At 33.8% G+C, this 25,773-nt stretch overlaps 1 protein-coding gene across 2 annotated transcripts in view; it reads left to right on the top strand.

The window, feature by feature from the left end:
- LOC119644708 (GAS2-like protein pickled eggs) overlaps positions 1-25,773 on the top strand; it is a 204,100-nt gene that overhangs the window by 162,517 nt on the left and 15,810 nt on the right. For both annotated transcript variants that reach the window (XM_038044403.1, XM_038044402.1), the window contains 2 exons: positions 547-821; positions 24,821-24,928. In XM_038044403.1, the coding sequence (XP_037900331.1) occupies positions 547-821; positions 24,821-24,928 (383 nt within the window). The remainder of the gene's footprint in view (positions 1-546; positions 822-24,820; positions 24,929-25,773) is intronic.

Genomic DNA, 25,773 nt, shown 5'->3' with positions numbered 1-25,773 from the left:
GTACGATTTAATTCTAAACTCCTTCATATCGAACTAGAAATAAATCGAGACTGCCTTTTGCATGTAGGCGATCTTAAAGAAAATTTTCCCAGTCCCGAAATATCTTTGCGGGATCATTTGTTTGGAGTTGTCTTAGTTTCTACTTAATTGTGTGGATATGTATGCGCGCAGATCCCAGCTTTATATGTAAAATCTCAGCTCAATACCCTCAGCGTTGTGTGTGTGCAGCGATGTCAAAATAATCCATAGGTATATGCAAAAAACGTCGGTGGTAGTTCTAATGTTAATGAGCTTTTCTAATCCGTTAATTAGAACTGAAACCTAATTATCAAACGGATTTTTTTAACAAGATCACTTAACCAAAACTTAAATAGCCTGCATTTCAATAATAGATTGTTTGCGAAATGTTACTTTGATTATTACGATTGACTTTTGTGCCTGTTGCGTTAATTTAGCCCTAATAGGCCATTCAATAAGTGAATTTGCCTTTTCCAACAAATCCAAAAGGCATTTTTCTCAAATTAATCTCTCCGTTTTCGTATATAGGTATGCTGGCTCCCATGCTAGTACAAATGGAACGACAAATTGATCGTGAAATAGCCGCAGACAATAAAGCGAACGGTATCGGCTGTGCCACCCAAACTGAAAACGATGCTACACAAACCGATAAAGGCGTCGGCACGGAGAGTGTAGCCACCGAAACTGATATGTTCGATGATACCGATTCGGAAAATGATGATGACGACACTGATGGCCCGATGCTAATGTATGGACCACAACCACAAATTGTTACAAACGATCTAAAGAGCTTAGACGAAATGGTATGTAAAACGCTTTATTTTATTTACCTTCTATCAAATTCTTATTTTTGAAATATTTTACAAAAAATTCGAAATCTAATAATATATACCTATATATATATATATATATATATATACCTGTACATGTATATATACGTACATAGTATGGTATTGCGAGATTTACTAGAATATTATGCCAGTAGAATATTTTGAATTATTATTTGTTCATTCTTTGTGCAATGCATCTAAGTCTTGTTCTCTTCGATATATTTGTTGCAAATCAAACGATCTACTACTTGTCATTTCACTTTGTCATTTTAAGACCGAAGCAGTTAGTTTCGATTGATCTTATAAGACGATATCCATGCATTTCTATTCGAGGTGTAAGTATAGCATTTGAATTTTTTTATTGATCGTAGTGTGAGTGGGAAAAATTCGAGGCCTATCTGGACTATAGTCTTTTCAGCGCCTTCGAAAAATTTAAGCAAAATGTACTATAAACTATTCATTTACAATTGGCATAAATTTATTTACACTTACACACATCTACATAAATTCTTTATTTTGCTTTCTGAGAAGCATTTATCATAATCTTATCGACAAATGAAGTCAACTTTGTCTTATTAGATATAAAACGGTACAAAAAGGATTGAATAGAATTTCCAAGCACAGCTTACCTTCCTTCCTTAGCTTTAAGCTGATTTCTTCAGAAAATTTATAACCGAATATTTTACGTAAAAATCTCTTCTTTATTTTAACTAAACCGTGTTATATAGTTGGTAAAAAAAAAAAAAAAATAAAAAAAAAACTCTGAATAGCAATTTTCCTCTAACAACGATCACCAACAACATCCAAAAAACAGTTCAATTTCAATATTATATTAGTAATCGTAATTTATCCAGAAGGTAAATGCATGACAACATGATCGTTAAATAAATCATGCAGGCAGACCTAATGAATATGATGTAAGAGCTCATTTCAAAAAATGCACAGAGCATTGTAACCTGCCGCAAATCACGTAACACGTTTAGGCAGAAAGACATGTTAAATCATCGACGAATCAAAAACGAATAAATGCATCACGAAAAAGCAAAAAAAAAAAAAAAAAAAAAAAAACATAGTCCTTATTAAATGCTACATGTGTCACAGAGCGGGTTCCCTCTGTTTGTAAATTCGATTTTACGGAAATGCTTTTATTTCTTTTCAAAAACGAAGCTTCACGTAGAACTTGCAAGTATTGACTTTTTATGAGATGATTTTTAGCCGTAGGCGGGAACGAGAAATAAAATAAAAATACTTAACTACAAAGGAAACTTTCTTTTCTTGCCAAGCGCCAACTTGACAACGCCAATTTCCAAAATAGATCTCTAAACGATCGATCGCACTAATGAGTTTTCTACGCAATACGTCATTATACCACTAGGCAGGCCCATCACCTGAAACACTTATACTACTCGACTTATATACAATCTATCTCTGCGTAGATATTTTTGTTCGGCTTCTTTTAAACTATAAAGAATAGAATTAATTCACTCGATGGCACGGACAAAAGGTCAAGAAAACTTTCTATCTGTCTTCAAACATTAAATCGCTTTGTAACAATTGAAGCGTTTCAAGGATAGTAAAAAAAGTTCCTCGTAATTTTCATCTTTTCATTGTAGATCGGTTAAATTTCAAAATTAATTAATAAACGATCTATCGTTTCGCCACATTTTTCTATTTACAAGATAAACTGATTAAAGGAAGAAAGCAAGAAAATAATATTGACCCGAATTTTCTCGCGCGCGGGACTTCCATTTCAACATACGAGCTTACTTTGCTGTTTTTCTCTTACGGCAATGCATTAGATTTCTGTTCTCCAGTAGAGAAAAGCAAAGCGGCGGACAAGACTTAATATAATCGCATAGCTCGATGAACTGTAAGTAAAGTTCTTCAAGCAACCAAGAGGCGGATGTCAAATATTTACAAATCAAACTTTTAATTTAGTCTTCTTCGTTTATCTATTAATGATTGGGAAACCATTTCTCCATTTCATAAGTATAAGAAAACTTGTTTTAATATTTCCCCCTGAGTGGCCAGGGATCTTGACTAACAGCTCAATGGTCAATCTCAAGCTGGATAGCCTTAGGTGCTAATGCTTTACGGCTTTAGTCTTTGAATTCATTATATTAATAACAGCAAATAAGCTTATGGACCCCTTCAAAAATCCTCTTAACAGAAATTCGATATGTATTGTGATTAACTGATAGAATCGAAGAGATAACCCAATGGATAATTTTTTATTTTCTAAAATTGTTTTTATTCTGACTTTTCTGCGCTATAAACTCACTTTCGTATCTCTTTGCTTTGAAAGTGTCGATCGTTCTCCCTTTGCTAACTTCGTACGTTGAAGAAAATAGAGGCGGCGAATAAGAAGTCTTTGATACATGCTATCTACACACTCGAACATATAGGGCATATTAAGCGTGTTTATTATTGTGGGCGTGGCAATTGATTAAGTAAAAATCTGTCCTCACATTTTTTAGATGACCCTAGCAAATATTTGCACAAGTTCGCGTTCCACATTTCATAGAACTAATAAGCTACAGTCTTTGATTGGCGTCCTTGTAAGCGAATCGCGCCATTTTTCCAAAGTGTCTCTCGTAACTGTATGCACCAAGCTTCAGATCAGTACATTCTATGGATAATAAGTTACTATTTTTACTTGCTTGTAAGGTATTTTTTTAATTTTCATCTTCATATTTGTGAACGTAGATAAATAGAGGCCATATGGACAAATATAGGACGACTTGAAATTTTGAATTGAAAAAATATATTTAAGCTCTTCGGACCTCCGCTGGTGGTTTACCGTTGTATATTCGCAAATTCCTCGGTAATGGCTATAAAAATTTTAAGAGATTATATAGCGAGTAGTTGGCTCATCCATTCGATATTCCGAACAAGCCACTTATTCGGGCCGTTATTTAGAAGCTTACTTAGTTGTAAAACGAGGATACGATTGATTATTGCTTGTTGCATTCTTTTTGTTAAGTGTTTCGAAATATATGAGTATTTTTCGGGCGGAATTAGAGTCTCGACTTAATGAAACAAGAACAACAATGAACAGTGTGAAAAACTATCCATAAACAAATATACTCGTTAAAGGTTTTTTTTTCGAGACAATGTGCTACGAAGTTTGATTAGACACAATAAACTGGTGAGTGTATTTCGGATAGAACGATATTTTTATCCGAATTTTAGACTGCTGCCATGAAACAACCTGCGTGTGCACTCTTCATATTATATCAATCAATGTTTCCTATAATCGAAGGACAATGAAAATTGATCAAAGATTTTAACTAAAGGTCTTCCTTAACTACATCTCCTTGCCATGATGACTGACAATTGATATTAGTTCTCATGTAAAATTGTGTAAATCATCGCCCAATAGGAATTCGAGAGATTTTTGCAATATGTCGATAGACAAGAAACTCATTTCGTCGATAGAAGGAAATTGTTCAACTTGTCTTTGAGCGAAACTTTGGAAAAAATGCAAAATTTACCGATAAAAAGATTCGATTGCCTTTCGAAAAAGATAAAAGTGTTTCCATAATAGTTTTATGATTGTGTGACGGACATGTGTTATTTAAGCAATTTCAGAAACAATTTTCGTAAAATCTTTTTTAAAAAAAATTATGAAAAGCATTTGTATGTATGTTAAAGTCATTAAGACTTAATTTTAACAAAAATTTATAAATCTCGGATTTCCATCAATCGCTTTATCGCATTTCGATTTCAGTTAGGATTGAATTCAAATGTATCTGAGCTCAGCTACTGCTAACATGCTAATTATTTTCAAGCAATCAAATATTCATAGCGTTTACGGCATTTCATGCATTGTGCATGCAACATTCCGAAATGTATATACGTACGTATGTAACGATGATTTCCATTAGAGTTTAATGACAACTATTGGCTTTTAAAAAGATCTTAGTGCAAAGATATTTGCAATATTTACTCATTACACTATTTGCCAAAGTTGAAATGTAAATTTACTTTGAAATAAACTCAACTTAACTCAACTCAATTTCATTCAACTTTATTCAGAGAACAAGTCGTGTGCATTGTTTGCGAATATCCCTGTCATCAGCTGGCACGCTGGCAGTGGGTCTATCACCAACGTTGGCATTATTTAAGTGGTTGTGTGCACGCAACTTGAAATTAACACCTTTATTTTGTTGTTGTATGTCATTAACAAATACAAAATAATATATATATATATATATATATATATATATATGTATGCATACATATAACAAAAAAAAAAAAATAAATAAAAAATAAATAAATAAATAAATAAATACTGTTTATAAAGTTTTATCTCATGTCAAGTGTAAAAAATTGAAAGAAAAACAAAAACAACATACAAACAAAATACAACATATGTAATGACTAAAGTGCACTCCAGCCTCATGTTTGTTTATCTTATTCAGAAAAACATTTCTGAATAGGAAAAACAAAGGTCGAATCTTTAATGGCTACCACCATCGGGCCTCATATCCCGTTTATTATGTAAAAGTTGTCGACTAGTTTATGTTTATAACTGCTAGTTAGCAGTCAGCGTTCGAAAGCAAAAAATTATGAGGAACCAAATCCAATGCCTCTTAGCGCCATAATTTCTTTAGACAATGTTTATTCATGTGAAAACTGAGTTCTTTCTTCAAACTAAAGAACGTTCGTAGGAAAAATTTATTGAATAAATCCAGAGACAACATTCAGAACACGACATGAACGATCGCAAATTTTTCGTAACACCCTCGAAATATTCAATAGTTTCTTGGAATTATTGCGATAAACTTACCAGCTTTTGCAGCGATATCCGAACGACAAAAGAGCCGACAATGTTTATAATTGTTTTCAGAAAAGCAATAAGCAGCCTTGAATATAAGAAGAATGCAAATATCATACTATGGTGGCATTGCTACCTAATAATATAGAGCGGTCACCTTATCTTGGCACACTTTATGTAAAACTTTGGTATTTTTTTTTTTTTTTTTTTTTTTTAGAAAAAAGGCTTAAATCCCAGACTTGCTCTTCCTTTCTAAACTGACTCTGGACGTGAAGGGTCAGAGGTTTCCATCTTGTCTATTATAACTGAGGGATAGACTCAGATTCCATTTGTTTCCCTGAACCCTACCTTAATATACATCTCACGGCAAAAAAAAAATTTTTTTTTTTTTAAATGTTAACTAAAACTAAATCAAATATGTACGTATCAACTAAATAGACAACAATTTCCTTGTTTGATGGTAAAACGGCTCATCTCATCATCATAAAACTTTCGCGATTTCTGGACGAACATGGCGTGAAGTAATCTTCCGCGGTTACTTTTGAGCTCAGCTTTACATTGTTATGTCGTTAAGCCATTGTTTGTCGAAATAGTATTGCAGCAGACGCTTGTTACAATAAAAATATTCCGCAACAAAGACCTACTAATTAGCCGCAATTTATTTTCAGTAAGAAACTCGACTTTTTACTTCACAAATTTATTAATTGATTTCAAGTCTGCCAACATTTTGCAAGCCTGCCAACTTTTTTACATTCTTAACATACCCTAACAGGGTTACCAGTCATCTTAAAACTCTAATCCCTATAACAGTATTAAGGGAGTTCTGTAGCGGACGAAAATCGAAGTCGGTCGCGGCATGATTCGAGCTACACTTAAATTTTTGCATCTAATTTCTCTTCATTTTTCGCACGGTCTAGTGTTGTCGTGATGTTTAATTTCTCAGCCAATAAAATATGCTGAAATGGAGGGTAATGAATATTTTAATAAAACATCTTTAGGATAATTTTTTCACAAAACCTACAAAGTTCAATCGCCTTGATATTGATTGAAATTAATTTAAAACTTTGGAAAAACGATGTTTTTTACATATCAGTCAATATATGGTACTTTCACGAGAATATGTCAAAGTTTGGCCAATGTTCATGGAGACAGCGTGAGCGAGGCAGACGAGGGAATGTTACCTTTTAGGGCAATTGTTAAAAAATTGTTGTTGTATCTTCATTGGATAATTAATCGCATGCGCGAACGAATCCAAATAAAAATTGTATTATACGTAACAAATAGAGTTTTTGCGAAATTCATATTCATAGCTAAGATTCTATTCCGTGCAAATAGGAGCATTGATGATCTCCTTAGTTCAGTCTCCATCGCCTAAATCTAGTCTATCACTTAACAGTTGTTAAGTTACTTAGTCTCTTTTTTCTCCTTTCTCTTTCTCTCTCTCTTTCTATCTCTCTCTCTCTCTCTTTCGCCATCTCTGCTTATCATTTCCCTATCTAACTTATTTTATTATTCTTTTCCCTCCTTTTGAAAAGTAATCTCTGATCGTGGCAAAGTTAATTTGTATCTTTAAATGAAAAATGAATTGTTATTGCAGACAATGTAATGGTGTTAAAATGGTTATTGTTATTATTGTTGTTGCATGATCTATTGTAATATAAATAAAGAGTAACGAAAAACAACTAAATGTCGAACAAATATTTTGTTGTTTACATTTGCCGTTCATTAATTATAAAAATCGGATAATCTCAAGGAGCAACGTGGCGGCTTGAAAATGCGTTTAATCGATTTTAGTGCGAAATGAATATATATTATTCATAGCATTATGCGGCACTAATACCGATCATCATCATCATCATCATCATCATCATCATCATCATCATCATCATCTTCATCGTCATCGTCATTTATGGTAGGATAAAAGTGCTGCAGCATTTGATTGATACGATACCTTGCCTTCGCGCTATTATATCTCAGCTTAAACTCTTAACGTTTACTGTGGATAATTCGTTATATTTTCTGAGGGCATTTGACTGTTTCACTAACATTATTATAGTCATGTCATTTTTCCTGTTTTTTTCGCTTAACTATAAAAATAAAAATAAATAACTTAAGTCAAATTCAAATTTGGTTTGGCTCGAATTTCGACATGCATTACTTGAAAATTATTGCGATACGAAACTACGTTCAGCTAAGGATATAAGCTTCTAAAAAAATTTGGCTTTTACACCCGCAATGGGAAGAATGCTTTTCAAGCAATCAGCAAATAAACGAATGTCTTCTCTCCGTGCAAGCATAATGATAGATGATTAGAAGGATTTATAGGTAGATAGGTAGATAGAGGAGGCGGAAAACACTGATAGTGTTTTGTGAACCTTCAACTTAAACGTGGCAAATACTTCCGTTTCAGAGGCGTGCAACGGAAAAGATGCAGATGGGCGAAGATATATCAAAGCAATTCTAACACACATAAGTAGCAAATAATTTATGAGCTAACTCGAACAGTGCAATGTTTAGTGTCTTTTTATTTATGTCCTTTGACTTTGAGTGTTATGTGGATTCTCTCGATCAATAGACTGGTCATCTATAATCGCACTGAAGCTTAAATCTCACTTTTGTACTTGAGATTATTACGCCCGACAAACGATTCCAACACACACACAGACATAGATAAGAAGAAGACAAGCAATTGTTATCTGATATAATCAGCCAAGAGCCCGATGAAGTCTATATGACGTCTATATGACGTTCTAGATTATACAATCAGCGAACAATATTAATATATCTCATGAGTAGTAGATTTGAAAACTAGGAAATATTTTTTTGGTCTTTCTACTTTGATTAATAAATTTTCATTATTTGGTTTTGCGGGTAATTCGTGTTGAAAGTTGATATTTTCAGTTTGCCCAATGGCGGCAACCAAATATCAATATAAAAAAAAATCAAAGACCGACAGAAACGTTAGTGTATTTTTTTTTTTTTTTTTTTTTTTTTCATATGCTTATTTAAAATTTTTTTTGCTTTTTCTTTTTTACACTGTATCTCGTATTTGGCGTGTCTTCGTTTGTGCTTAATATTCGTTGCATATTATAGTTATTGCAGTTATTGTGGTTACTCATCAAAAGCTCTGATCAAGCTTGAAATACATGGCAATCAGCAGCAATGAAAAAGGACAGACCATCAAAATACAAAGAGTCTAACAGTCAGCAGCCATATATAGAGAGCCAATGATTGGCAAGACAACAACAATAACAAAAACAACAAAATAACCGAAAATTTCAAACGGTATGATCATGGCATCGCTCACTAATCAGCTCCAGTGGGTGCTCACACGAAATTTCCTAATCATAATAACGGCCCAACCATACTTTATACTTGGTTTAGGGTTTTGTTTTATAGAGAGTTTTTCTCCTTTTATTTATTTTTTTTTTAACATTTTTTTAAAACTTTTTTTTTTTTTTTTTTTTTTTTTTTATTATTATTTTGCTGCGCTTTAATAGCAAACATCCAGATATAGTCAATGAAGATCACCGACAGACGATGGACAAACGATGTAAGTTGAAATGATCGCCATACAATGCCAGAAGCCAACGGAAAATTGGCGTTTAAATTTTTGTGGCTTCATGCAACATGCGAGCCCGGCATTATACAAAACTCTATATGTATAACGTTCCACCATAAATAAATATTATGCCACTAGTACTTGCACATACGATCGAGCATAGCACTTTGTGCATACATATGCTCACATATGCATGTATATATGTATGTATGTATGTATGTATGTATGTATGTATGTATGCATGCATATAACAAACAACGTAACCCAACACAATTACTACCCAATTGTAAATTCAAATTCAACACGTAAATCACATAAAAGCAATCGATTGATGCTAATAGCAGGGACGTGGAAAAGTTCGGGTGCAGAGCTTAGTATAAAAATACTGCAAAACAAAACTTTTTTTTGCAATGCGACCTTCTTCACCTAAGTAATTAAGCAAAAATTGCCTGCTTAAGTTCTTAACGGCAGCTTAATAAGTAAAAAACGGCTCAAACTTTAGAAAATAATTTTATTACGACCATAATACGTACGTGGTATGTAATGTCATAAGTTTCATCGCTTAGGTCGAATAATTTATTATAAAGTGAATTGAGCAAAAAATAATAAGGTCTCGGAACTAATGTGTTAAAAATAGAAAAAAAAAAGATCATTAAGAATTGGATTTTTGATTACTTCTAATGCCAGCAGCGTGGAGCCGAACAGATTACATTCATATCCAAGCTTCAATCATTGAAATTGAGTTTAATGCGGAAAACGAGTTGTTCTTTAATCTTAATAATACATTGCTTGGATTGCTTGGCTTCGAACTGTTGTCGATGTATTCCGATTTAAGGAGTAATACTACTCTGTACTGTGTCTCTTATTTATCTTTTTTCTCTTTTCATGAACTTATCTTAAATGGCCCAAAAATACCCATGGTCCTAAAATACCCATTGGATCGACTCAATAATATGCAAATTTGTTGAAGAGTTTTTCATTTTATTTGTTCAGCTTTTTTTACCCTAACACAGTCGAATTTATTGGAATTGTTATGGGAAAACCAGAAGCAGAACGATGCGATTATTGAATCTTTCGTTCAAAGTCCAGCTTACATAGAGCGACGCAAACTAACGAATCTGGGCTATGCTCAAACTTTTCCAACTGGGCACTCTGAATTTCTGCGAATCATTAAGAATATTATATATAAGGTTTAGCGTTGTCGCGATGCTTGCATTTACCGAGCGCGCTATATATGTTTCTCTGATTTTGATAAGGAGTCTTTTGCGATAATACTTCGGCATAAGGTTGCGAAACGTTATCGCCTTGATCGAAGTGATATTGGAAAATTTAGCGAATTTTTTCAGAATTTTGACTTATTTTCGAAACGCAGTCGTTTTTTATTTTTTTATTATTATTATTATTATTGTCAATGGACCTCTTCACCTTTGACTTGATAGTAATGCTACTTTAAATCCATCTGTTGAGCAAAGGAGCGCAAAGTTTTTGCGCTTGACGCTGTGGAGCATAACTGTAATCAAGATGTAGTAAGACTTAGTTTTCTTCGGTAGGGGCAAACTGTTATATAATCATTATCGGCTGTTTGTGTGTCATTGTAGTTATTCGCTAGAACCATGAACGAACGCAACTCTTGATATTCTTATCGAAATGTGCAGTTAGTTAGACTTGTTTTACTACGACACAGTAATTGTGAGGAGGTCGTCACTTTGGTCCCCGGATGGGCATGGTTTTAGGTTCCTTTCTTTTTTTTAAATATATATACATTTGAGAAAATTTCTTCATCGTTTTCTACAGTTACAACTAAATTTATATTCGCTTATTTCCCCTTTGTTTCTTTAAGATACCGTATTCAACAGGACTTGCATTTACCACGACACGTAAAAACTTTGCATATGCATACATAGTTTTGATTAACACAATTAACAAAGTCGAGTCAGATTAGATAACTATTGACGTCGCAAGTACGATTTGCCAGCTTTTTTTGGAATTTGCAAAGTTTACAGTTGAATTTCTCCGAAAATTGATTTTTAAAATCCGGTAAAACATTCGTTCATGAGCTTAGTTGACTTGCAGTGTTGGGGTGGAGACCGTTAACTCAATGCATCATTTAAAATTGATTATGTTAGATGGCAACGATGGGATTTGTTTTAATACCCCTTTGTGCATTTAATATGTGAATGTTATTACCTTCGATTATCGTCGTGATCGTTCCTAAAGTGTTGAGTTTGCCAATGAACTGAAAATCATAAAGCAAATATTTATAGCGAGCAGCGGATTTGCATTTGTTAAAAGTAATCGACGTCTTCCTTGTTGACAATGACCCGCCCATGGAATAAGAAATGAAGAGAATGCCTGACTGTATTAAGCAAATGGTTGGAATTTTAAAAGTTGGATTCAAAAAGTTGAATTTCTGCACAAAAGTCATCGAGCCACATAATGGCGACTTCGAGTGCGCCGAGTAATTTGGCAAGTATTAGAAACGCATTAAGCGTCTTTCTGTCAAAATTGTCCTTAATTTCAATTGGCATCGGATGACCTTGAAATTTTAAGTGCCGCTTGAGTATAAGGTTACCGTAGAATTTTCATAGGTTTATCGCAAGATTTTTTCCAAAAACAAAAAAAAAAAAAATAAATGGACATTATTTTTTTTTCTTTTCGCGGGAAAAAAATATTATGACTTTCACTAGATTTTGGGTCATAGCAATTCAGAAAATATTGACTCTGTCGTTTTAGATGCAACACTGTAACATCTAGTCACACGTTTCAATAGGATCCGTGGAAAGAGGCATTATTTTTATCAGAACTGCCACGCCTTCATTTTATTTTTTAAAAATCCGAAGGAAATCTGCCCACGTACTCTCAGATGCTTATTTTCACACATACAACTATACATTCTCATAATCATCGTTCTTTCATTTCTTCTTATATAAATTTGAATTTCGACGTCAAAATTGTGTTATGCGTTAAGAGCTTGCTTTCCCTTTCTTTTACGAATCTTGATTTTATCCATCTTCTCTTTGATAACTCAATCTATGCTCCGATTATAAGCTGTTTTGCATGATTTACAGCCTTCTCATAAAATCGATGCTTTCCTTTGCTTCTCTCAAAACTCTCCAATTACAATTTTGCATTAAAACGGCGTTGTTAGCTTTAAAAAATGAAACAAATTGAAAGGCAACTTCCTAAACAACAAATAATTAGCACATTACGGTGTTTTATTGTTATATTGGCATAGCTTAAATAAGCGGGTACGAAGATTTCAACTCCCTTAGCTCGTGATTTCAAAAATTGTTCATAATGCGATGCATTGATTTAGTCCCTGTATAGGTAACCGTTACGAGGGCAAATGGATCATTATGACTTCCGCTTAATTTTACTTGGCATTAAAATAACTTTTCACTCATTTTATGCGCTTTTGAGACCATTCTCTTCTAACAATGAAATGAAACAACGTCAGCGTTGAGCGTAAAAAATGTCGAATAGGATAGGATAATGTAGAATGCGTCTTCTGATGAGCGATTCGAAAATTTGTTTTAAGATTTGTGATAAAACGATAAAACGAGAGAAACAAAAACATTTCCTCCAATGAACAATGAAGGAGCTCTGAACGAAAACTGATTACAACTTACTTCTCGTTCCGTTCATATCATGTTCTGACAATAAGGTATCGTACAGTGCTAGAAAGATGCTTGCGAGACTGCCACACGTTGAGTTGTATAAGTGGCGGTCCTTTTTATAAGTAGTAGTAGTAGTAGTAGTAGTAGCAGTAGTAGTAGTATTAGTAGTATTAGTAGTAGTAGTAGCAGTAGTAGTAGTATTAGTAGTAGTAGTAGCAGTAGTAGTAGTAGTAGTAGTAGTAATAACAGTAGTAGTAGTAGCAGCAGTAGTAGTAGTAGCAGTAGTAGTAGTAGTAGTAGTAACAGTAGTAGTAGTAGCAGCAGTAGTAGCAGCAGTAGTAGTAGTAGTAGCAGTAGTAGTAACAGTAGTAGTAGTAGTAGCAGTAGTAATAGTAGTAGCAGTAGTAGTAGTATTAGTAGTAATAGTAGTAGCAGTAGTAGTAGTAGTAGTAGTAGTAGTAACAGTAGTAGTAGTAGCAGCAGTAGTAGTAGGAGTAGCAGTAGTAGTAGTAGTAGTAGTAGTAGTAGTAATAGTAACAGTAGTAGTAGTAGTAGCAGTAGTAGTAGTAGCAGTAGTAGTAGTATTAGTAGTAGTCTTACTGAGTCAATTTTTATGGACCAACGTACGATTGACAAAGCCGATATAATCATAACTAGCTTCCGCTCGCAATATATTCTTAAAGTTATCCTACGTTTATTGGGGATTGCCGCTCCTAGAATGTTTTTCCTCTTAAATCATTAATCTTATTGTCTTTTCTGATTGCATTTGGAAGAAGTAGAAAATTAGAGAAATATTTTTTTATTAGTTATCGTAACAAACACGAAGTAAGTGAATTTCATAAACTTTGGTCAGTCTTTGCCAGTATTCATCGTTTTACTCATCATACTACCCTATGGATGAAAATGATTCCGTATTCTAAAATTTTGGTTATCTCAATGTCAATACTTAGTATGAACATTATGTAATAACTAACTTAAGATAGCTTTGATACGTTATCTTGTCAATGACCATGACAGACCATAAATTGGTTTGGATTTATGGAACTTTTGTGATGATGATGTAAACCATCGTTTGTGTTAAACATAATTGCTTTTGTGAAAAATTTGTTTTATTTTTTTTTTTTTTTTGAGTTCTCAACTTTGACGCCCTATCTCAAGAAACAAAGCTACGTTTTCGTTTTATTAAAAATATGTATTGCGGTATATTTACTAAGCCGACGTACGCCCCTAACACTAACACTACTAGTAACAATTGAAAGCCATTTTTGGTAGAAATCCATCACCATCACTCTGGCATTGCGCATATGCATCACAAGAAACATATATCATTGCAAGGTAATCGCCACCGCAAAACTCTGACTGGTAGCAAAAGAAAATAGCAGAGATTGGCGATTATTGATGAGCAAGCAAGTAAGCAACTAAGCAACTAAGCAAGTAAGCAGGCATACAAACAAATAAGCGCATAGCAATAGTGGCCTGTGTGAGTTGTGCCGACGTCACAGTCAACTCGTCAGTTATTGCGGCCTGTGTAGATAGCAGATGGTGACGGTGGTGTTGACGTTGATGTTGTTGGTGGCGCTTGAGCATTTTAACGCGATCGTTATGGCATTTCACTGTAATGGTGGCAAGGCACTCACTATACAATGCCAAAATCAAAACCAAAACCAAAACCAAACGAATACCAAACAACAATGGATGATGATGGTGACGATGATGAAGCGTCTGTGCGCGATCTCATCAATGAAGCTGACAGCAGTAATGATGATGAAGTTTGTGATGGTGATAATGTTGATCATAAAGGATCGGCGAGACGGAATAACATTATTACTGTTGTTTGTATAATATGTGTACAATGTGTGGTGTCGGATGATGTGGTGATGTGGTGATGTGGTGATGTGGTGATGTGGTGTTTGAACATCAGCAATCATGATATTTCGTTTTCATTTTATGTGTTAGCAATTAGGTAGCCACTGCAGACTTAAATGCATACACACGTATACACACAAAACATATATATATATATTTGTACAATATATATAAAAATATGCAACAAACGCACACTTATACATATATCTAGTATTATGTTAGGCTCGTTTCACAATAACTTTCGTTTTCATTTCAATGAAGAAAAGTCAAGGCAAGACAAGGTAAATTGTACGTGGTAACTCCAACACAGGCAACAACAAAAACAATAACAACAATAACACATCAACAGATGAAATCAAACCTGACTGACGGTTTATTGTGATTTTTCTGTACACTTTAGCGTGTGGTATGTGCTGAATATGTGTTGGTTTAGGAAAACTGTCGCTGATGGCGTGAGGAAATGCTGAAATCGTTGATTGTTTCAAAGACGTAAACAAGCAATGATTTACAACACTAACAACACTAACAACACTAACAACAACAACAAAAACAACAGCAATAATTACACAAATACCAACAACATAACACAACATCAATAATAATAATAAAACAAAAATAACAACAACAATAACAACATTACGATTACGATAATAAGTATAACAGTAATAGTAATGTTGGCGGTGGTTGGTGGTGTTAACGGTGTTTGTGGTGTTGTTATGAACGTTTGTGTATGCTCTTGACAACACATTGTCGCCGTTAGGCATCGCGGGAATGATGAATGAATAGCTTTCGTTCGCTTTAATTTAATTTAAAGCATGCGGTGCAATAACGATGTAAATGTGTGGAAAATCGGAAAAATAAAGAAAATACAGAAGAAACAGTTAGAAAAAAAATTTTCCATAACCCAACAATTATGAGGTAATGAGCCTGTAAGGTATATATATATAAATATATATATATATATATACACACACGACATGCAAACACAAACACATGATTATATATATATATATATCTTTATGCATTTATGTACATCTTAAGTTACGTGCACGACGCAGCACAAAACATATCCATCAAAATTGTTCGCATACTATACCACAGATGGTGAAATCGTGGGAGCGATTGTTTTAATGAATCTGTCTGCTTGTCTATCAATATATTTGTATATATATTTATGTATTTTTATGTTTATATTTATAATCATGTGCACCACAACTCTAGCTATTTATTCAATTGCGAACAAGGCACCACAGATCAATTTTTATATACATATATTAAAAAATATCTTCAAGTTGCAATTGTTTGTTTCATTTACTGTAATGATAACAAAAATAACTTTAAATGTTCGCAACAAGTGTCCATACGTTCACAGTCAGACATCACTTAAAGGGCCCTGTCCGGCCGTTCGCAATATATTGCTGTTTTGCCCTGAAAAAATCCGCATGAAAGCAAAGATATTTTATTTTAAAAGAAAAGAATATCATTAAAAACAAATCGCCATTTACTCTCATTCGCTCAATCGGTTCCGTTAATTAAAAAGAGTATCCACTGTGCATATGAAAAATTCAACTTTCATGTGATAAATATTTCTTTGAGTCAATTTACTATAATGCGCCGCTATTTGCAACGGAATGCTTTTATAGTATACTCTGGTTTTTTTTTTCTTCTTCTTCTTCTTCTTCTTCTTTTAAAATATTTTTATATAAAACTAATTAATACATTCAAGGTAAAGTTTTTCGCTCAATTTCATCGGAAAATTAATTTCTCCATAATGTCTTGCAAAAAATTAACGTACAATGGAGTCATACTTGATAATAATTTAACAATTGGAAAAGCCTTGTTTACTAGTAAATTGATTATGACATATCCTTTCTAATAAAAAATTATTTCTATCGATTTGACTTGGCGCAGAGGAGATTCGATTATTCGAAGGAATCACTAAACACTTCAGAGGAAGCAAACACCATTCTTCATCATTATCTATCGGTGAAAACATTTAGTTTTGTCGGAAATAATAAACAAGGCAGTCATTTGAACTACAACAAACAAATCTTTTTTTTTTATATAGTAAATGGAAATGTTGTAATTAAGAAATTCATTCATAAGAAGATAATTATCTCTATGAATTTTTCTTTCTTAAGCCTTGACCCTATTCGATATGAAGAAACTTTTCCTAAATCTTCTTTTTCGAGTCATTCAAAAACAAACGAACTTTACCTGATGCGATCCCGAGATTTTTCAATATCGGATGAATTCGGTTTATTTACGCAGTTACCCCGACTTTACTTGGGTTCGTTTTCCCTACGCCTCAACGTACATATATATATATATAATATTCATTATCGAATATCGGTCCCTTATTTATATAACATTCACGATTTTATTCACGGTTCTTTTTCTGGTCACTCGTTGGAAAAGTATAGAGGATTGTTTATTATTACCGATATAATCCCGCGGCTATATTCAATTTCCCATATGTTGTTGATTAACATATGAAGGAAGATGCGCTCCAATTATATATTCTTGTCAGTATCAATTCATTCAGTGTCAATTATAATTTCTTGTCAGTACGAGAAGTAATATCAGTTTAAAAACTTATTCGCTTTGATCTTTCACAGTTAGTCTATTATCATCTTCGCTCAATTGTTATAAATTTAGCGATTGTGTTTCCTTGTCAGCGTTTTTGTCATTTCCCAGAATTGATAACACTGTGACAAAAATCTTTGTCAAATTTAACATCGTACACGTCATCAATGTGTCAGCTGCGGTTTATTTTATACGATACAAAAACTTATTTTTCCCGATTTTTACAATGTATGAGCCAATGTGTGAAAAACTCGCGTCAAAATCGCTCCAAAATTAAGGCGTTATTAACAGTGTATTCCGCTTATCGTAGTATTGTGCGCTGCGAATACCTTTCGCCGGAACGTAATATGAATTTAAGAGCGAAGAGATAGATGTGAAATAATGAATGGATTAAGAAAAGCAAAAAATGTTCTTGGTCTTAGTTGTTGGACATCGCATCCTTATGGTTTTATAAACTCTGAATCTGTAAGTTCACGTGTTATGTAAGTGTAATGAAGAATGATCAGATAAACGACAAGACAGTAGTTTTCATAAAGTGAAGGGATAAAATTTTGAGCCACTCATTCTTTACCATTAAAAGGAACTACCATAATATGTAAGCAACGGCGAGTTAAAGGACTTTCCTTAAATAATTTCTGGAATAAGGCATAATAAGAGTATTTGGAATGAAATTAGTTGCGCTCAACAGAACAAGTAAGAGAAAGTAATTCAAAAGGTTTTTTGTCAGGCAAAGCAAAGTGTTTGATTATCCTTGGAGGCAAAAGTCCACAATAACATAATAGGAACAATTATAGGTGGATATGAGTTATTGATATACGATTAGGAGATTTCGAAGTCTTTATTTTGAAAATCGTCAATCCTGCCTGTAAGTGGAACACACAATGACGAGAAAATTTTCTTTCATTCGGGACGTTACAAACATATCGACAAAATGAATATACCCCTTATCCGACGTTGATGGGTGTAAAACGCAATTACGATACTCTACAACATTGGATGAACGTAGCTGATGTTTTCCACTTTTGTGTAGGATCACCTATGCAGGGAGTACACATGTAGGGAAGTTAGCTATTTTAGACGTGACCTTTAACCGATTTAGCGCATTTTCAATACCATCCCATCTCCAAGAACTCGCAATGTTTACATCAGATTTTTACAACCAGAAGAATATAACGCAGACATTGCACATGCAGTCAAATGGATTCACATACATGCTTAGATTAATCCAAACTTTAATATTGATCTCGAATATATATATTCGTTATGGTGTCTTTGATTGTTCGGTGACGAGCGTAAAAGTTTTGATTTTAGTATAATCGCATTTTTTTTAATAGCACCAAATGTGTGTCAATAGGTGATCGTAAGCTTCTATTCGATTAGCTTGATCGGCCAGAATAGAGAACTTTCGTATTTAATGATGCGATCGGTGCGTATAATTCGTTGTCATTTTCCTTTTTTAAATATTTTAAAATTAAATCGACTTGGAAAATGCCGTCGATTGAAACAATGTCCTGCTATAATGAGAATAGAATAAGACTTTTCTATTTAAACCGAACGGGCTTATCCAAATGATTAGTTGGTAGAAATTAGTTGGTTTTTCTTTAGGTTAGAATTTGAGATTTGTGTCGTTTCGTATTGATCTTGTTGTGTCAAGCACGACAATGCTGCGGAATGGTTTTCCGAATTTCCAAAAACAACTTGAACGACTTGAAAATGTATTATTGTGACAGAAGCACCTAGAGTTGTGCGCCCACAAAAATCTAGCGGATAGGTTCACGCGAATGGCGTAACACATCTAACACTTTTAAGCACTTTAAGATTTATAAGAGATTTAATAGATTAATGTTAGGGGAAAATTGAAAGAATTTTTAAATTTAACACAAGGCATACAAATGAATTCTGAGAGAAGTCAAATTCTTTCTTTACAACGCCTTAGTCGCCTAGATGGCAAATAGTCCTCTTTGCACAATAACTCTTTTGACAGGCAAATCTACTTCCGAAAGTTTTTCGTATATATTCGTGTGTGTGTGTGTGTGTGTGTGTGCATTCATGCACGGATAAATTGGAAAATATTTTATTAGCATACTTGTATGTTGCAGACTGCAACCACCGTTTAATTAATCTTGGACAACTTGGAATAAATGACATGACTCAGCAAGTGTAAATCACTATGATTGACGTGGTATTGCAGTAAATGCAATATACTCGTACAAACATTTATTGCATATGTTACTGCATTCGCTGCATTCGTTGCATTCGTTGATGTAAATCTACAAAAACGGTTTCTTTTAATATGTATTGTGTTAATATTTGACGCATTTACATGCATCTGGAGCTGCAGCAAATGTGCAAACTATGTTCAAATGAAAACATGCTTATGTCAGTTTGCTTTTTTTCGATTTTTTGCTTCTATTTCTTATTTTTCTATTGCGTGAGTTGAGAAAATTGTATCCAAACAAACGCACACACATGTGCACATACACATACATATGGATCGATCTATGCTTTCGTGCAATAACAAGATATTCGTACACACACACACACACACACACACACACACACACAAAATAAATAGAAATACACCACGTACCGCATATTTTGTTTTTTTGACTGTCTTACCTAAATACGCCTATAAAATTAAACGACCAATTTTCCGAAAAAAAAAATAAATAAATAAATAAAAGACTAGAAAAAAGGTTAAAATTAAACAAATGCTCCAGCAACACAACGCATACATTGACGGAGGAACCTTTGAATGACTCTTTACTCCTACTATTACTCTAACGTTATACAAAGGCCGACATCCAAACATCTACAACATATAAATGTACGTACATATGTACGAATTCAATACAAGAGTAGTCTACACAAGCACTTAACATACGTCGCAATTGACCATGGAAGCAATAAAAGAAGCAAGCATAGAAAACATAACACGATTGCTGCAGTTGCTGTTGTTGTAGGGAACGAATGTGTGTATATTTGGTACGTACGATGGTAGATGAAAAAGTTTTAATTCCAAAATGAAAATTCGTTTGAAATTCGGTAGAATTATAAATATAATTATGTTGGGAGGAAGTATCTGTAGCGTTCTCGAATTCCTTCGAATTAGCTAGAGGCTGAAACCCCCTAATTATAGCGATCTTAAATTAAACACGAATCTAGCCTTTGCGGAAAATGTCCCGCAAGTGAAATCAGTCTTTATAACATAACGGTGCACCCCTCTCTCTCTCTCTCTCTCTCTCTCTTTGTCTCTCTCTCAAAGCGTATGGAAATAACAACAATATACTCAGTTGAAATAACAATAAACTGGGCGCAGATTTAATACCACTTCGTATTTAAAATGATGGCCAATCGAGCTGAAGAGAATTCCTCATTAAACATAAATAGTAAATTTTTGAAGAGAATATAGTAGAATCGATATATAGATTCACTAGGCTGTTAAAGCTGACCTGTAATAATTTTGTAACCTTTTCGGCTTACGGACAATACCAGCTGCAAAGAGCAGCTGTCAAATCAAGCGAAAGCGCTACTTTCCTTCATGCCGGAATATTTAAAGCGCTATTGGACAGTCAATGCTTTTAGAATAGATCTGATATACTTGCAACCAGTATGAGCACCTGTGTCTTTTAATCGAAATTTCGACATCACAAAAACTTATATCGAGACATTAAACTTGTTCTTAATTCCATACTATACAATAAACTGGAAAATTCACACACAACTTGCCCACAAACACGCTTTTGTTGGGAAAATTGATAATAAATTTTATAATAATAATATCAGTGCACTTATAACCGATCAAGTAATATTAGCCTGCAACAGACTAGAGAAAAGTCACACAGAAAAGAGCTAAAGAAACTTAAAATGAAAATGACAGACATCTGCAACTAGAGTTGAAAGGCAAATCTAAGCCCATACATGCAAGGACCCATTACTTAATAATCTGTGATAACATTGTTTACCATAGGTTAAAGGGAATCGACAACCCTTGAGGAGAGAAAAAATGTTAAATTTTTGAAGTGAACTATTTTCGTATCGCGCCCTAGATGTGCATAGTTCCATGTCAAATATCTATATATTTCAGGCAAACCTCGTATATATATTTCTATATATATATATATATATATAAACATGCATACACGCTGTGTACTGTGATTTACAAGATACACAAAATACAGAAACGAACGTTGTGTACAGATTGGTGGTTGAATGCATGGAAAGACTGAAAGAAAGACAAATAGCGAGATAGACAGACAGACAGACAGACAGACAGACAAACAAACAAACATTGAAAACATTATAACGAACTTAAAGCAGCAGCATGAGCAGATGAAGAAGAGGAAGAAGAAGAAGAAAATAAGAAGATGAAGAAGAAGAAGAAGAAACGAACGACGACGACGACGACGGTGATGAAGAAGAAAAACAGCCCCAGGAGTACAGAGGTCAGACTATAAAGAAGCCGTTAATGCTGTTTTGTAGTTGATTTCGTGTAAGCGCTTGTTTGTGAGCTTATTTGTTGGATTATTTGTTTAAACAATGAGAGAAAAATATCCCTCCAGCGCGCGCATACATGCACATACGATCAATTGCATGGAGTAAACGCGCGCGTGAATTTATGCAATGCATGATGTCGTTGTGCTACGCAGCCAATGATATCATACGAATATTTTACTATACTGTTGATGACTACTACAACAACGATGATGATAATAATGATGATGATGATGATGATGATGATGATGATGATGATGACGACGACGATGACTATAAAGCCAGCGTTGTTGCTGGCAATGCGCCTGCCAGGACTGTGTTACTGCTCTGTGTGTATGTTGATATGTTTAGAGTGATAGTTGTTGTTGTTGTTGTTGTGCTTTTTTTTTTTTTTTTCTTATTGGTCTTAGCTTTGCCGGGGGCTATATACGCAGACCATTGGGTTCACGCTTCTGCTTAAGTCCAAGCCATATACAAAAAGGTAGCGCCAAACAAAGTGCAATTGTACGTATTTTACCTTAAACACGATCATTGCGATATTGTCTAATATTTGTTCAACGGTTATTGTTGTTTTTGCTACCTCTTCCACTATTGTTAGTATCACATTTTGCATCAGCATGTAAGCAACTGCTAGGTTGTGCTGGGTTATATTGCGTTACCTCAACCTCATAGCACACTGCATACAACACACAGTACACAAAGCCGTACACGGCTTTGCCAACATATTAAAATCTGACCTTTTGCTTGAATTTCATTCGCTGGAACGTTTATGCATTTAGTATGTTTCCTATTTTCGGGTGTTTTTCATTTTCAGGCATAAATATATACAACAGCTAGGAAGTCAATTGCCTACAAATAACTATAATGTGTGAAAGGATGTATATATATATATATATGTGTATATATATATATATATATATATATATATGTAATTGTATGAATATATACATATAAGCGAGTTAACTTCTATGTTTGTCGATTTGTTAAATTAATATTTACCCACCGACAATGCTAAATGAATTTCAGTCTAATCTGACATCTGCAATCATGCAAAAATTAATAGTTTTGCGTGATCACCCCATAGATGGAGATTACTGCCGAAAATGTCCATCACTTTGTAAACTTTTTTTCAGCCAACTAAACCAGTCAACCACCACTACCACCACCATTACCACTTAACCATAGATCGACTAACTTATTGACTGCTATGCCGCATACTTTTGAAAATTTTTATAAAATTATTTAAACGCAACACTTGACAAATGCTGTCGATTTCTTTCGTGTACCTATTGAAGCCTTAAAAACAATCTTTTTCGGGGAGGATACGCAAAATAATTAACATTTTGTAATCGTTTTCATGTTTCTCTTCCTATAGCCTCACGTTACCAGAAAGACATAATGATTTTGTCGATGCAGGCTATAAACCAGTCCGTTATTCTCGTTCTTCCGAAAATTGGTTCACGTATTGACTTTTCTTTCTTATCCTCAAAATTTCATATACACTTTTAATCGAGAAGATAATACGAAAAGTTCGCATTTAATAAAAACTCAGCTCAACCTCCACCGCCGTCGAAGGAGACGATTGCCCTCGAAACTGCCCGCAGTAACTATACGTGAATGCCATCATATGATAATTTTCCAAATTTAATATTGTGGAGTTGTCCATCCGACGATTAAAGTCTAATATACATAGTTTAAACTTGGATTAAGTTCTTGTTCGATTTTTTTTTTTGTTTTCTTGAAGTCTCTTTATAATAGCTGACTTTCTAACACTACAATAACAAATCTAATAGAATTTTATTTAAGGTTTTCCCAACATAACTCTTAACCACTTTCTGCAGGATATATATTTTACTAAGCCTAAGATCTAAATGCGTCCAGTTTAGGTAATATAGCAATGTAAAGACTTTCTCTAGATTCTTTAAAATTTGTCTTCTTTTTTCAGACCTTACGAAGTTAAGTTAATAATTTTGCTAAGATGTGAGCCATAAATTCGTAAAGTCATCCGATATCTGAATATTGCTAATACTATATATCGAAAAGAAAAAGAGAAAGAGAAGAGAGAGTATCTTGCCAGCAACAGCAAAATACATCCTTCTCTCTCATACTCTGAATTCGGAAATGAATTGCATCCTCTGAATTCAGAATTGAAGCTCCCTTCGTCTTCTCTCTTCTAGGTTAGAAAATTTTTCGGTTCTATTTTTTCCATCTTAATTTACAATATCGATATATATACCGCTTAAGTTCATTCGCAATTAAAATTCTACATTTTTTGATATTGACGAGCTATCGTGTCATATGGATAACGTAACGTAATAAAATTTCCAAAATATTTCTACCTACGCTTAACTTTTGCTACTCCTACACAAGATTCTTAGGATGGATTGATTAAAATTTGACTAAATCACTTTGCTCTCTTCCTCGTGTAAGGTGTTAATGTAGCTCTCATGGGCGCGTTCGTAGACTCATAGAACTACGCATCTCCTGCATGGATCTCCTGAATTGAGCTCAATTTTTGCGTAACATATTTCTGTCTTCTAATTTAAATCGGAATGACGAAATCAACAATTAGTATATAGAATGTAGGGAACGGGTTATCAGCAATTATCAGCTTAAAAAACTCTTATCGAAAATAAAAAAAAAAAAAGTATATATATCGAAAATTAAATATCTTTCACTGCTTTCAGCTACGCGTTGATTACATTGTTATATCGGCTTTGCAACTATTCAAGCTATCTTAAGTTTAGGTTGGGTCATCTTTTGGTTTTTCTTTCTGATATGTTACGTCAAATGTCAAGTATGACATATGATATTTTTGTTATGTTTGACGACCGTAACTTTTACATTGCTATCAGAAAGTTTTTACCATAAGTAATTTTTCTTTTGATCTTTATATCATTGTTGATTAGAAAATAGTGATGAAAATATGCAATCGTTAAGTAACAAACACTTTATTGTAATTGCAATCTTTTTTTTGCCTTTTTTTTCTTTTCTACATCTTTCTCAATACATCGTGCTCGCATAAATTATATTCATTCATTTTTTTTTTTAATTTTATTCTTTACAGGTTAGGGATTTAGTGGAGAAATGCACTTGTCCCTCACAATTCCCAATGGTACGCGTCTCGGAAGGCAAATATCGTATAGGGGATACCAAAGTTTTAATCTTTGTTCGCGTAAGTACACGTACAACATCTTATACGTAAACGTTATTTTTAAAATTTCAGAACTTCGAGAAAATCGAACATTCATTTGAAGTGATTCTCTAGCAATGCATTCAGCGTTAATATCAATCATATCATGATAACATTCTCGGATACATTTTTCACTAAAGTAAGAGCGTGCAAATCATTAACTAAACTACCGTAACTACCGGTTAAATTTTTGAAATCACCTATGTCACTGCTCTTTATGGTAACACATTCTCGTTCAGTGCTGCCAACGTTGTCCTATTAAAAAGTTAGGATATCACACACCTTTGGTTTATTGTGTCCGTTCCCTGTCGAAGATTTTGTTTGACTAGAGCACCGCATGATAGTTAACTTAAAGTCGCAATGGGCTTGGAATGGATAGTTAACTTTATCGTGAATGTTTCAACTTCTTTTGTGCAGAACTTGATCAATATTGCGTGAACTCTAGTAAGATAACTTATATAACGCGTACGATTTTAAATTATCGATCGACAATATTATTTGGAAAGTTATTTTACTATATTTGTAACGTATTGTCCTAGTCCTGTATAGTGAGAGGTCTAGAAAAAAATTTCGTATTGGCTTAGTAACTTGATTTGATGATGAGAACGGTTGTGCAATCAATCCATAAACATTTTTTTATCACAGCCATCATAGGACGTATGTTAAGTTTTTTTTTTAAGTTTCACTAACGCATAAACACACGCCTTGAGAAGGTTTGAAATTTCTTAATATATACAAAGAAGGCCTCCATATATACGTGTCTAGGAGATTCTGCACTTTTCTTTAATCATTTGCACTTCCTTTTACTTGCCGTAGATGACAACATA

This window comes from Glossina fuscipes, unplaced genomic scaffold (assembly GCF_014805625.2).
Source record: "Glossina fuscipes isolate IAEA_lab_2018 unplaced genomic scaffold, Yale_Gfus_2 0, whole genome shotgun sequence".
NCBI classification, from domain to species: domain Eukaryota; kingdom Metazoa; phylum Arthropoda; class Insecta; order Diptera; family Glossinidae; genus Glossina; species Glossina fuscipes.
Note: the sequence above shows the minus strand (reverse complement) of the source record. Positions and strands in the feature narration are given on the sequence as shown.